General features: G+C 46.8%; 1 protein-coding gene and 1 non-coding gene across 2 annotated transcripts; both read right to left on the bottom strand.

The window, feature by feature from the left end:
• Positions 1-774: 774 nt before the first annotated feature.
• TRNAH-GUG (transfer RNA histidin (anticodon GUG)) lies at positions 775-848 on the bottom strand. The gene has a single exon. It is a non-coding gene; the product is annotated as a tRNA-His (tRNA).
• Positions 849-9207: 8359 nt separating this feature from the next.
• On the bottom strand, positions 9208-13025 carry LOC149371719 (uncharacterized). Its single transcript, XM_089565996.1, has 3 exons — positions 12614-13025; positions 11254-11499; positions 9208-10155 (listed from the first exon to the last, which is right to left on the bottom strand). The coding sequence occupies exons 1-3, from the start codon at positions 12857-12859 to the stop codon at positions 9454-9456; spliced, it is 1194 nt and encodes a 397-aa protein (XP_089422122.1). The 5' UTR covers positions 12860-13025; the 3' UTR covers positions 9208-9453.
• Positions 13026-14596: the final 1571 nt, after the last annotated feature.

Raw genomic sequence — 14596 nt, 5'->3', positions numbered from 1 at the left:
GTTAACATTGGGCATTGATGCACAATGGGTTAGCACTAAAGTGGTGTTTGATTGTCGTTCCCCGTGTTTATCTGAACGAAGGATTGCCTTGCGTTCTGTTGCATTTTCGCGTTTTATTGCGTCGTCAATAATTTGCGGTGGGTATCTTTGTCTTGTAAGAGCATTTCGCAGTTTTCCACAGTTGTCAGCAAAGTCGGAATAGTATTTTGTCCCCTTTGAGGTACCGCTCACTTGTACAAAATGATCGCCATTTAATTCAAAATTATTTAATTGGAGAATTAGCCTCAATAGGATCTCTACAATGGGTGTATCGACCACCTTGGCGAAACATGCATCATCGTACGCGTGGAGTACCGCGCGAATACCATATTCATATGGAATTTCAGTATAAAGAGAAGCTACATCCATGGTCACAAGTAGTGAACCGTGAGGGACATCAAGGTCCTTAATATCTGTTAAGAAATGGTTGGTGTCTTTGAGGTAAGATGAAATATGGGCGCAATAACGTTGATTAAACTGTCAACATAACGGGACAAGGGCTCAGGGACCGTTCCAATGCCTGAGGCTAAGGGACGGCCGGGATTTATGTGGGGATTATGTATTTTAGGTAAAAGATAAAATCTGCCTTATTAATGTTTTAGGGGAATCCCCCAAGGTGGAGTAGATTTGTAATAAGGGAGTAATTACTTATTGGCACCCACCCAAGCGCAGTCATACGGCTACAAAGGAGATCTAAACAGCTTTCTCAGAAACTTAGCAGTTAAAGAAAAATTCGTCCTGGTCCGGGGCTCGAACCCGGGACCACCGCTTCACAGGCGCAGTCGCTCTACCAATTGAGCTAACCGGGACGGCAAGCTTATGGTAAGGCGTGAGCGAATTGATCAATAACTCGAAGTGGGAACAGTGTTGGTCAAACGTTTTAGGGGAAACCCCCAAGGTAGAGTAGATTTGTAATAAGGGAGCAATTACTCATTGACATCCACCCAAGCGCATCCCCTAAAACATTTGACCAACACTGTTCCCAATTCAAGTTATTGATCAATTCGCTCTCGCCCTACCATAAGCGTGCCGTCCCGGTTAGCGCAATCAATAAAGAAAAAAAGGTCCCGGTTAGCTCAACAGGCAGAGCGACTACTCCGGTGCAGCGGTGGTCCCGCGTTCGAACCCCGGACCAGGACGAATTTTTCTTTAACTTTGAAGTTTCTTAGAAGGCTGTTAAGCTTTCCTTTGTAGCCGTATGGCTGCGCTTGGGTGGATGTCAATGAGTAATTACTCCCTTATTACAAAATATGCCTGCAATCGGGCTTATAGGTACTAGCGATTGTTTTGCTTTTTCAAAAAGTTGTTCATCTTTCACAAGCTATACGTTATTATTTCCTTAGATTTGTCCGTAGGGTCAGTGTCCAATCATTTTTAAAACGTGGTGTCATTAAGCTGTCTTTCTGCCTCAGCAATATAATTGGTCTTGTCCATGATTACCACTGCGCCACCTTTGTCTGCGGGCTTGATAACTATTTCAAGGCGGTTCTGCAGTGACTCAAATGCTTTCGTTTCATCAATGGACAAGTTATGCCTGAAAAAAGAACGTTTTTCATATATTTTTAGAATATCCTGTTGCACAGCGGATATGTATAGATCGAGATATTTGTCCCGTTGACAGGGTGGGGTCCATTGATGATGTAATGGAATATGAGTAAACGCGGGCCGTCCATGAAAAAACTCGCGCAGCCTCATCGTGCGCGCAACGTTTCCTAAATCTTTTACTAGCTGGAATTTGTTATAACCACCCATCGCTGGACAGAAGTTCAAGCCGCCCGAGAGCACAGCAGTTTCTGATTCAGATAAAATGCATTTTGATAAGTTAACGATGTCTGTCTGGAACGGTGCATTGGCACTTACATCACGCTGTGACGAAGAGATGTTATCACGTAGCAGTTTCTTACATTTTTTAGCTCCGACCTCTTTACTTTTCTGCGCTTCATATTCATCTAGCAAAGCATGCTGTACAAGTGTTAGGGTGAATGTGGCGCGCAGTTTTTATTCTTTGTGAGTTGAGTCTTTAACGGACGACAGGTAATGATCAATAACAATGCGCACGAGATCTAAGGATGCTTTTTCTAGAGTATCGTTCCACCTCTTTGTGTTTCGGGTAGACATTTCATAGGTAGCTGGTTTCAAAGTGAGCTTAAGGCCTTTGGGGACAGTTGAAGCAACAATATAAGTACATAAAGTGGACACGTGAAGTTGATATCGGACGCGTTTGTCAATCAACTTTCTCAGCTGAAAAAATCCAGCTGATGTCTCCATACCGTTCGAAGCGGTGCCTAGTCAGCTCTGCAGAGCCGTCGCTGCGTTCGCCGGCTTGCTTCTCAAGGGATAGCTGTGCTGTGGCGTAGTGTTGCCTGATCATTTGGTGGATTCTGCCTGTTACCGCAGTGGGCAGATCATTCGAGGTAGGCTGTTTTGTGGAGTGCAGGCTTGTGGCCCTTTAGTGGGCAATGGGTCGGTCACTGGAGAGCTCTGGTTCGGTGGGTCTCGTGGGCAAGTGGTCACTCCAGGATGTAGAAGACATGTCTGGTCGATTACGGAAACACAACTGTCATATGTGGCTCGCCATTAGTGCAACGCCCTCGAAGCTCGGATAGAGACCTGCTGCTGCAAGAACACGCAACGATGGAAACCACTCAAAGCCGTTGTCGAACAAGAAGACATGCCGTGAGTGCCGACAGAAATTCCGTAGACGGTCGTTGAAGGCGCTCGCCGCACAGTTGCAGTGTCGTACAGTCGCAGCGTTCCGGTTTGCTCGACGCCGGTTCGTGCATCGAAGAAGTAGAAGGCTGGCGTAAATCCGATGTAGTCCAGGGCGTGCTTCGGCTATGAAGGTCAGCCCCCCACATGTCGCATACTGTCGCAAGGAAAATTAATGTTGCAATCTAGCAATACTGTCTATCTGCTCGAATGCGGTGTCTGTAAGCTGCAGTACATCGGACAAAGTATAGTGGAGGCATAAAAACGAATAAGAAAAAAGTCTCTCCCGCACCACTACTGTATCGCGGGTATAAAGCCAATAAAAATAAACGAATTGGCCCGTAGGCAATTGTAATTTTGCCACCTGAAGGTGGAAAGAAATCAATAAGGGAAAGCTACTATAGCAACCCACAGCCGGGGTAGCGGGCCCGGGGAGACTCTCCTGATCTCCCCTGGGAAGTAGCGTAAGGAATGGGCAAATGGATAGGATGAATGGTTGTAAGGAAATGGGTTGGAATAAAGGATAGATATATATATATATATATATATATATATATATATATATATATATATATATATATATATATATATATATATATATGGACAAGGGAAGGTGAATGAGGGGCTCGTTATAAGTATGAGAGAAGCCAAGAGCCGCAGAAACCAAGGAACACGGGAGATTTTTTATTTATTTTGTGGTGTTTCTGTGGCTGTTTGCTTCTCTCTCTCTCTCACACACACACACACTCACACACTCACTCACTCACACACACACAAAAATAAATATATATATATATATATATATATATATATATATATATAGGTTGCGAAAGCGTGAAGTACTAGACTGCTTATAAGAATATATAGCGAAGTATACGCTTCGTTAAAGGAAACATATTTATTCAACTCGACGTTTCGATCGGAAGACCGATCTTCTTCAGGAGTGATTTTACATTGTGAATGCATCCCCTTTTATAGGGGCGGGCACAGAACAGGAAAGTGGGAAACACAAAGCACATAGCAGAAAAATACGCATAAAAAATTATTAGAGGCAGTGCGACCCACACACACATAAAAAAAAAAAGGTGCCAGGAACAGGTACTCAGTCAGAAAATACAATGTCCAGATGCGCCTCTGCTTTGTTAAGCACCACAGGCTTGCTTATTGACAGTCGTGTCCAGCTGGGAGGTGCCCGACAGGTGCGTGGCCGTGCAACAACTTTCGTAGAAAAAAAAAAAAAACTTGTTTCTTCTCCTGGCCGCGAGAGCAAGAAAATAAAATATGACCCTCCAACAGAGAGAGCAGACAACAGAAAAAAAAGGAAAATGAACAGAGCAAGGAAGAAACCTCGAAAAAAAAGTGAAATAGGTAAAAGACAACCTTTAAAGTAGTGCTTTTTCTTCGCACCCAGCTATAGTGCACCCACCCCTGGTTGAGGAGAAGTATTGGAAGGAATGTAAAAAAAAAAAAATATAAGAAAAAAATATATAAAAAAATGTGAGCTTACATAGTAAAAAAAAAAAAAGAAGAAATTGTGCGGCATTCGCGTGACCACAAGGTGAGCACACCCGGGGGGGAAACGGCACAGGTGTGGCACAGGTGTGGCATGCAGAAAGGGGTATGACCTCAGACGACTTAGTCAGTGTTGCTTTGTTTAATTTCGTAGGCCCCTGACCTCGGAAGAGAGGTGAGGGTGCCGTAAGTTTCATTAATGCCATTTTGCACTGTGTTAAATTTAGAAATAAAATATGATTCTCGTTGCTCGCGCTCACGAGTGTTTTTGAAGCCACTCTGTAGTATTGTTACTTTAAGTTTGTCAAACTCGTGACCTTTCTCGCGGAGGTGTTTCGAAAGAGGGGGGTTGGGGAGGGATTGGGTATGTGAGCGGTGGTTATTAAATCTGAAACGGAAGGAATTGTCTGTTTGGCCTATGTATTGCATTCGACAGTCGCCACACTCGAGCATGTAAACCACGTTGCTGGAATCGCAATTCAGGTCTTCCCGGATAGAATGCTTGAAATTTGAATGGGTGCTTTTAGCCAGTGACGTGGTTTCCATGTGTTTGCAGACTTGACATCGGCTTTTTTTGCATGGTGTGCAACCTACAGCTCTCGGTTTATTGACTGTCGAATGGACAACATGGTTTTGCAGATTTTTTGGTCTCCTATATGTTACTTGGGGGACCGTTGCGAAAATATTTGAAAGACGGTCACTCTGTTCTATGATATTAAAGTGTTTTTTTAGGATGTTGTTAATATTCGGGAGATTATTTGTGAAGGTTAGTATAAGATTACAGCGCTGTGATGATGGCTGAGATTCCTTAATGACATGATTAATATTAGTTGCTTCTGCCTTTTTAATGGCATCGTTGATTATAGAAGACGGGTAATGTTGTTTTTTTAGAGTGTCCCGCATGCGATTAGCATTTTCGTGAAAATCTTCCGATCGTGAGCAAATTCGTTTGAATCTGATGGCCTGTGAGTATGGGATTGAAGTTTTGCAGTGGCGTGGGTGGCAGCTGTTGAAATGAAGATACTGTTGTCTGTCTGTGGGTTTTTTATAGACACTAGTGATTAATGTACTTCCTTCTACTCGAACCAGAACATCCAGGAAGTTAATTTTATTGGTTGAGTAGGTGTGTGTGAAAGAGATATTGGGATGGATTTTGTTGAATGAGGCGATAAAATGGATGAGTTCGTCCTCGGTTTCTGTCCAAACTATGAATATGTCATCCAGAAAGCGTTTGTAAAAAGCTGGTTTTGTTGGATATGAGGACAGAAAGTCAGATTCAATTTTGTTCATAAATATGTAACATATAGGAGACCAAAAAATCTGCAAAACCATGTTGTCCATTCGACAGTCAATAAACCGAGAGCTGTAGGTTGCACACCATGCAAAAAAAGCCGATGTCAAGTCTGCAAACACATGGAAACCACGTCACTGGCTAAAAGCACCCATTCAAATTTCAAGCATTCTATCCGGGAAGACCTGAATTGCGATTCCAGCAACGTGGTTTACATGCTCGAGTGTGGCGACTGTCGAATGCAATACATAGGCCAAACAGACAATTCCTTCCGTTTCAGATTTAATAACCACCGCTCACATACCCAATCCCTCCCCAACCTCCCTCTTTCGAAACACCTCCGCGAGAAAGGTCACGAGTTTGACAAACTTAAAGTAACAATACTACAGAGTGGCTTCAAAAACACTCGTGAGCGCGAGCAACGAGAATCATATTTTATTTTTAAATTTAACACAGTGCAAAATGGCATTAATGAAACTTACGGCACCCTCACCTCTCTTCCGAGGTCAGGGGCCTACGAAATTAAACAAAGCAACACTGACTAAGTCGTCTGAGGTCATACCCCTTTCTGCATGCCACACCTGTGCCACACCTGTGCCGTTTCCCCCCCGGGTGGGCTCACCTTGTGGTCACGCGAGTGCCGCACAATTTCTTCTTCTTTTTTTTTTTTACTATGTAAGCTCACATTTTTTATATATTTTTTTCTTATATTTTTTTTTTTACATTCCTTCCAATACTTCCCCTCAACCAGGGGTGGGTGCACTATAGCTGGGTGCGAAGAAAAAGCACTACTTTAAAGGTTGTCTTTTACCTATTTCACTTTTTTTTTCGAGGTTTCTTCCTTGCTCTGTTCATTTTCCTTTTTTTTTCTGTTGTCTGCTCTCTCTGTTGGAGGGTCATATTTTATTTTCTTGCTCTCGTGGCCAGGAGAAGAAACAAGTTTTTTTTTTTTTTTTTCTACGAAAGTTGTTGCACGGCCACGCACCTGTCGGGCACCTCCCAGCTGGACACGACTGTCAATAAGCAAGCCTGTGGTGCTTAACAAAGCAGAGGCGCATCTGGACATTGTATTTTCTGACTGAGTACCTGTTCCTGGCACCCTTTTTTTTTTTTATGTGTGTGTGGGTCGCACTGCCTCTAATAATTTTTTATGCGTATTTTTCTGCTATGTGCTTTGTGTTTCCCACTTTCCTGTTCTGTGCCCGCCCCTATAAAAGGGGATGCATTCACAATGTAAAATCACTCCTGAAGAAGATCGGTCTTCCGATCGAAACGTCGAGTTGAATAAATATGTTTCCTTTAACGAAGCGTATACTTCGCTATATATATATATATATATATATATATATATATATATATATATATATATATATATATATATATATATATATATATATATATATATATATATATATATATGGACTTCAGAAAAAGCCCTGGTGGTGGGAGGGGAATAAAGCTGTACGAGCTTTTGGTTGGGAGTCGGACACGTTAACGCCGCTGGTAACGTTTTGTATTGCTTCGAAATCGGTAAGTTTGACTCTCGCTGTGATGGGTGTATTGCTGCCAAATGCATCTTAATAAGACCAGGACCTCAGCCTAATTTGCGCACCCCATTTTGAAGCCTTAATTTTAGGAAAAATTTTGCGCAAATTATGCGAGTAAATACAATTATGATGGAAGCTAATGGAGTATTCCCTTCATGCCTTCTTCCTGCTATGACAAAGCAAGGTAATGGAGTGGATTCCTATAGGAGCAAGAGTAGAATAGGTCGGGTGGGGTGTGATTAGGAAGTTCACGGGCATATAGGGCGGCTGCCGCTGGCCCTTTAAGATCCTTGGCCTTCACCCTGCAGTGTTCGTATCTTGGCCACTGCTGATGGCGATGATTAAAAAGCCAAAGCAGGTTGACTGGCGGTCTTGCCTGGGATGCACAACCGAATATCACTGCAATGTGAGGTATTTCTGGCTATGTTTCGGGTGGAATGTTGAAGATGCGCAAAGGCCAGGAGGGAAACGCTTTATTCTCGTTAAGACACTGTATGCCACCATGATGAAACTTATCTTCATAATTACAGAGAATTCATCACAAGCTGGGGTCAGCGTAAGGCCTAGCGGGACTCCACTGGGCCATTTTGCAGATATGTGCACGGCGGAAACTTCGGGGCGGCATGCACAAAGCCGCGCCACCGGCAGTGGTTTATAATTGGCGGTCCTCGCTGTACGGAAAAGGGTTCCGGCCTCGGCGGCGCCTCCACAGAAAGATGGGGCAAGCGATCCAATTAGGCGCGGCCTACTCGCCCTATCGTATCGCTATCGGGCAGCTCCCGCAGGAAGCGAACCTTTCACTTAACGTGCGCACAATCGTTTGTTGACATCGCTGGAGGAACTCGTTGCAAGAAACTGCGATGTGCGGTTGCTACGACGCAGAAACGGTGCACAGACCTATTCGAACCCAAGGAGACCGATTCATCATCATCAGCCTGACTACACCCACTGCATGGCAAAGGCCTCTCCCATGTCTCTCCAATTAACCCTGTCCTTTGTCAGTTGCCGCCACTGTATCCCCGCAAACTTCTTAATCTCATCCGCCCACCTAACTTTCTGCCGCCCCCTGCTACGTTTGACTTCTCTTGGAATCCACTCCGTTACCCTTAAGGACCAGCGGTTATCCTGCCTTCGCATTACATGCCCTGCCCAAGCCGATTTCTTCCTCTTGATTTTGACTAGGATGTCATTAACCCGCGTTTGTTCCCTCACCCACTCCGCCCTCTTCCGATCTCTTAACGTTACACCTATCAATTTCCTTTCCACAGCGCGCTGGAAACCGATTAATCTGTCCTAAATGAACCGACTCGATATTCCGGTTTTGCACTAGATAGGAAAACTACATCTATGTTTTGGCTTGGCGCATTAATCAGCGAAAGCTGACTGGTATTAGTGGCCGAGAGGTCTTGAGTGGAGACCCATTTTGGTGTCTGTATATGCCATGTGCACCTCAACCTTCTTCAGTTTGGGGTATTCGGTTCCCGGCGCACTTCACGGACTCCGCTCGCCCAAAGCAAATAGTCTAGTTACCAGCGTTGTCTTGTTCGCAGTATAAACCCTTCGTTGATTTTGAGGAAAGGAAAGGCGCATAACTGCCGATGACTGGACCGATCCGGCGAGGCCGTGCCGTCCCATTGACTAAATAAAGGTGTTCTCCTCCTCCTTAAAAGGCGGCTGTGGCAAGAACGTTTAATTTCTTTAAATCCATAGCCGAATGGTAGAGATTTATTGGTACACTGCGTAATTCGCACCAGTACAATTAGGCTGCAAATATCTGCTCAAGGATGCATGAAATAGGGGCGATGGAATAATTTTTTTTTTTTTTTGCTGTATTGCCTTCCATTTATTCCTGACAGCACTTGCTCAACGGGTGGTCATCCGATAGCGGGATCCGTGGTCTCATGATCATGGGTGAGTGTAGACCCCAAACAAATACGACAAAGGTAGCGGAGGCACGTCCAGTGAATGGTCACGGGATCGCGGACAAACTTTCACGCGTCTCTAGAAGACGTTGGTGATACAGCTCTCGCTGTTATACAAAAGACGCAGGCGAAGATATCAGTCAAGCTGTGGCTCCCTTCTTCACCTGCGTGAAACATGTCCACTTCACAAGATTCAATCGAGGGTTTATTTACCCTGTAATTCTCATAATAAGAGCACAAAGATGATGTGATGAGAAAGATGTGCGATACTCTATGAGCACTCTCATGGACGCAGAGAACATGTTAATGATGCATAAAACTTCGCGAACAAGGACATCAACCAGAACAAAAAAAACTATAAAATCAGTTCGAGCCACCGCCATATAATACTGTCCCCAAGAGGCATGCTTCTTCGTCCTTACTGAAAAGCATGTCAGTGCAGTCTCACGATAGCCACGAGAAGCGTTAAAAGACCCAGTCCCCAGTCCGCTGCCCGTAGCTTTTGGCATCCACTGAGGCGCGCTAGCATCTTCTCGCCGGCGGTGTGTCTCCGAGTGACTAGTCGGCAGGTCCCGTTGCCTGGTACAGGCTCGACGTCGCTCAACCTCAGCCCAACCATTGGCATCGGACCCGAACAGAAACTCGAATTGACGGCTTCCTGGTGTACGCTTCTTCCTCCCTTTTGCCTCAACATCCAGGAAGCATTGCAAGAGCACGGCAGCGAGTTGTTAGCGAACGTCACGTTCTGTCCCAGAGGAAGCGATCCTTCCCCCATGTCTCGAATGACGTTCCTGGCGAATGAGACGTTCCTTCCCGCAGACAGGTGCGCCAACGCCCCGGCCCCTGCGAACCCTATTCGGTTGTCTTCGAATATGACCCTCGTTGCATTGGCACTTCCCAGAAGGAGCAGACTCCCGCGATCTCTCAGGTCCGCGAACATGGATTCTCTTATGACGACCGTGCTTGCGTTGGTGGCCGAGAGCGGTGCTCCGCTGATGTTGCCGAAAGAACAGTTCACCACCTCGATAGTGCTCACCGAGTCGAACACTAGCGAACCATTCTGCGCCCGGTCCACTGTTGTGTTGACGAGCCGGAACGATTTGCCCTTGGCGAACAGAAGCGCCGTAGGGTGGACCTGCACGCCGGCGCAGCCATGGGTAAATCACTTGAATCACTGCATTTTCTTTTAGAGAAGATACAATACATCAACCATTATACGAGCGGCTAGTGTAAAAGAAAATTGTAAATAGTACAGCGTTTGCTAATAACAGCTCAAAAGATTACACGTAAAGACACTGATGATCCAACTGAAGTGCTCATGTACATATCATTCCACATTTATAAGCGTTCGCTTAAGCTTACTTAAAGGGTATCACACCTTCTGAAAGCCACTTGTAAAAATACAAAGCAGTAAACCCTAATAAAAAGGTGAAAAAGAAACTGTGTGGCATGGACAGAAAGATGCACACTTTGCCGCACAAAGATATTCACATGTGGAAAATATCTGTTCGTCCGCCTTTCGCAAACTATGTTTTTTAAGAAATAAACTTTCCAAAGACCCCCCTCAGGTTAAACTTCTCGCGTTTAACTCACTAATCATGCCTAAGCTCGAATATGCATGCGTGGTGTGGGATCCTTATACTACTACCAATATTAAGAAAATTGAAAGAATCCAAAGAAAAGCCGTAAGATTTATTTATTCTAAATTTTCACCTTTTGATTCTCCGTCTGAGCTAATGAAATCTAACCGTATCCAACCTCTTCAGGCAAGAAGAAAAAATATTCGACCAGAATTTCTTTCCTTGCTCATAAACAACAAACTGGCGCTTGATCCTGCACCCTATTTATCGTTTTTAGCTACACGCATCACACGTCACCATCATTCCGGTTCACTTACCCCGTACTTTGCTAGAACTGGCACTTTTAAATTTTCCTTTTTTCCCGCGTACCATCAGCGAGTGGAATTCTCTGACACGATAAAATGTAAGCGCATAGTCATCCTGCATGCCTTTCTTATTTTTAGTTTTTATTTTTATTTTACTTGCTGCTCGTGTATCTGTGTTATCTAATATGTATTTGTTCTGCTTAGATCTGTAACATGATCTGCAGTATGAAATAAATAAAAAAAATTACATTCACGGTCCACAACGCTAGTCCAAAGCGACTCGCTGCCGATATATCCATGACATCTACAAACGTGGTGGTCGGAACGCAGTGCCGAGAGCATACCAACCTGTCCGAGGTGCGAGTTGCGGACGGTGATGCCCTGGACGTCGGAGAAGCCCGCGAGGGCGGCTGGTGGCAGCTCGGGAACGGTGACGTTGTCCAATTCCACGAGCTCCGTGCCTCGCAGCCCGTGCAGCGCCAGGTGCTCGATGGTGAGGTTGCGCACATGGCGGAATCGCAGCGTCCGCAACCCGGACACCTTCTCGAAGGCTAGCGATCGAACCACCACACAGTCGATGTCGGTCAGCGTGAACTGCATGCACCACGGGAGAGACAAGCGCTCATTCCGGAAGCTGTTGGCGCGAAACACGCATCGCTTAGCAAACGCGCTATGGATGCACGCTCAATGTCCATCCTGTGTGTCCGTTCTTATAATCGATGCAGATTGGGAAGATTACGCTGGACGCGCATTTGCCCATTTCGTCTGGGTGGCGCAATTTGAGCCGCTCAGCTGGCATTGCCGCCCATACAGACCGCCCCAAGGACGGATGTCTAAAAGCCTTACTAGCCCCCATTAGGCGAATTCACCATCGCTGTTGAGGCCGATCCCACCGAAGCGGCGAGTGCGACGACGATGTACAGGGTCCGTCAAAAGTTGCCAGGCCACAGGGTTTGGTTTTGAGTCCGGCAGTTACGATACCCTCGAAGCTCAAAATATCTGTAGACGGTAGAAGAATGATCGTTCTAGCGTCTGAGAACCTTGACAGCTTTATCGGCATCTTAAGTTCCACGGATGAAAATCAGACCCTGCGGCCTGGGAACTTTTGACCAACCCTGTACCTCCAATTATATATACCTTCTCCGACATTCGTATCAAAATTGTGACGCACGTCACACACAGCTCTGGGCGGTGTCGTACGATTTCTCGTTGCACATAGCAGACGTCTCCTAGACTCATTGCAGGCTAGCTTATGAAAGGGATTCCAACTGATGTTATAGGTACCCTTAATGGTATGCCTTTCATCGACTTTTGTTTCACAGCTATAACGCAACCATACGTCGTGCAGCATTCCGGGTGGTGTCATACGATTTCTCGTCGCACGCAGCATACAGCTGCTAGTCAAGTTGCAGGCTAGCTCGCGACAAGGGTTCCAACCGACGATATATATAAACTCACGATGAGACATTCATGCTTTCGCCTTCATAGCCCGTAAGCAGTCTTAAGTGCCTCCGTATATTTTCTGCGAAATTCTGCACCCTGACGTTCACATGCAGCTGCATAAGAATACTACTCCATGAGTCCTCTTCTGGCCGAGATCTGTCAAGTTTGGTACAGTTCTACGTCGGCCACGCAGTAAACCACCATAAAGATTACAAGTGCGAGCGGCGATCTGGACCGGCAAGGGAACGAGTCGGAACGTACGAACCTCTTGGAGCGACAGGCTGGCCACCAGGTACGGCGGCACGTACACGGCGCCGCAATGCTTCACGGAGATGTACTCCACGTCCGGCTCGAAGAGCGCGAACAAGTCGAGTACTTCATTCCCCACCGGACAGGCGCAGTCCACGCGCTCTTCCACGCAGCTGCATAACTCCAAACTTGGACAGGAAAACGAGCCAGCCGCCAGAGACAGGGCTGCGGACAGCAGAACCGATGCCGCCGACGCCCACATCTTGGGCCTTCTCGCACAGTGTGTTGACTCTGCACCGCCGGACACACTCGGAGACCGGACGTGCCGTCCCACCCCACAGCTCGTTAAATGTGCGCCCTTGCGGAAGTCCCTGGGTCCGCTCGATACGGAGGCTGTGTGCGCGCGTACGAAACTCCACTTCTGTACAAGCCGTCGGTTTTGTTCCGAGGGTGCGATGGTTTATCAGACTGCCAGCCAGTGACGGCGCCAAGAGGAGGAACCTGCCGAGCGCTTTGTTCAGACCACTGCAGTGCCACTGCATTTAGTTCTTTTCTCTTATCTTAACAGCAAGATATGCAACAGAGGCAGCATGCTATACCCAACATTTTCCTAACCCCCCCTCCCCCCCCCCCCCCCCGACCAACGTTACTAGAAGTAATGTTGCCTCGCAGTACGAACCTCCTGGAGCCGTCCCTGCTGCCAGCAGTAGGAAGCCAACTTGCCCAGTTTTACTGTCTTTATTGTCGGAAGCATTCACTAAGAACATTGCCCATATAGTGGTAAAAGCGAAGCTTGGCCTGGCGTAGAGCATGCAAATGCTAGAAATGAATCTGATTTAAACTCAGTCATACACCCTGTCACAAAATTCGGCGCATTTTAGGAACAAACAAAGAAAAACCGCCGCGCGCACGGCGTCTCGCCGGCGCGAGCCCGACGGGGGAGAGGGAAAGCCCCCACCGAGCGCGTGCCTCTCTCTCCACCGCCGCGGCGTGCGCCGAGGAAATCAGTCATCCCCGCCGATTATTCTCGAACATGCGAGTCGGTTCTACAGCTGACGGGGGGAAGAGAGGGAAGCCTTGCGTGCGCTAAGATGATGATGATGAAAACTTTATTTATAACAAGGGAGTTTTGGACACGTCGGTCCTTGGGCCCCCGCACGGCCCCACTGCACTCAAACGTTCATGTCCCGGAGGCTCATGACGCTGGCAGCCCGGCCGGTGGCGATGGCTTGCTTGGCCGGGTCCTCGGAGCGCAGTAGGGTCTCCCAAGCCTCCCATGAGGTAAGGTGCTCCAGGCCCCGCGGGGGAGGATCCGCCGGGCAGAGGAAAAGAATATGGTCGAGGGTGGCTTTGGGGTGGTGGCAGAGGGTACAGGAAGGGTTCGTGTGGACTGGGTGATATCGCGAGCGTATATAAGGGGAGGGCAAAGTGCGTGTTTGGAGCCGCCTCCAAAGTGTCTGATGGTAATTGTCGAGGGAAGGATGAGGTGGGGGGTAGAGCCGACGCTCGGCTTTGTAGGCCTGCGTCATTTCACTGAATGAGTGCATGCGCTCCCGCGAGAACCCCAGGTCGGAGGCCGCCGGTGCCCGGTTGAGAGAAGCTCGGGCTAAAGCGTTGGCGGCCTCGTTTCCGGGCCTCGTTTAAAGGCTCATGCCTTTAAACCTAGATAAATGCCAACTGTTGTCATTCTCTCGCAAACGCGCAGTTATTCATCATTCATACAATATTAACTCAGTCCCGATTGCCTCAACAACGTCATATAAGTATCTTGGATTACATCTGACATCTTCACTATCTTGGGTGAACCATGTCCAAAGAATATGTTCTGATGCCTCCCGTGTCTTGGGTTATCTCCGACGTAACCTCAAGTCAGCATCTCCCGAAGTAAAAAAGCTTGCTTACCTAACATTTGTTCGTCCCAAACTTGAATTTGCATCATCCATCTGGCATCCCTCTCAAGCGTACCTTAGCACCGAACTTGAGGCCATCCAAAACCGCG

Source organism: Amblyomma mixtum, chromosome 1, assembly GCF_055824585.1.
Source record: "Amblyomma mixtum isolate Tamu chromosome 1, ASM5582458v1, whole genome shotgun sequence".
Lineage (NCBI taxonomy): Eukaryota > Metazoa > Arthropoda > Arachnida > Ixodida > Ixodidae > Amblyomma > Amblyomma mixtum.
The sequence above is the reverse complement of the archived record's forward strand: the minus strand, read 5'-3'. Positions and strand labels throughout refer to the sequence as shown.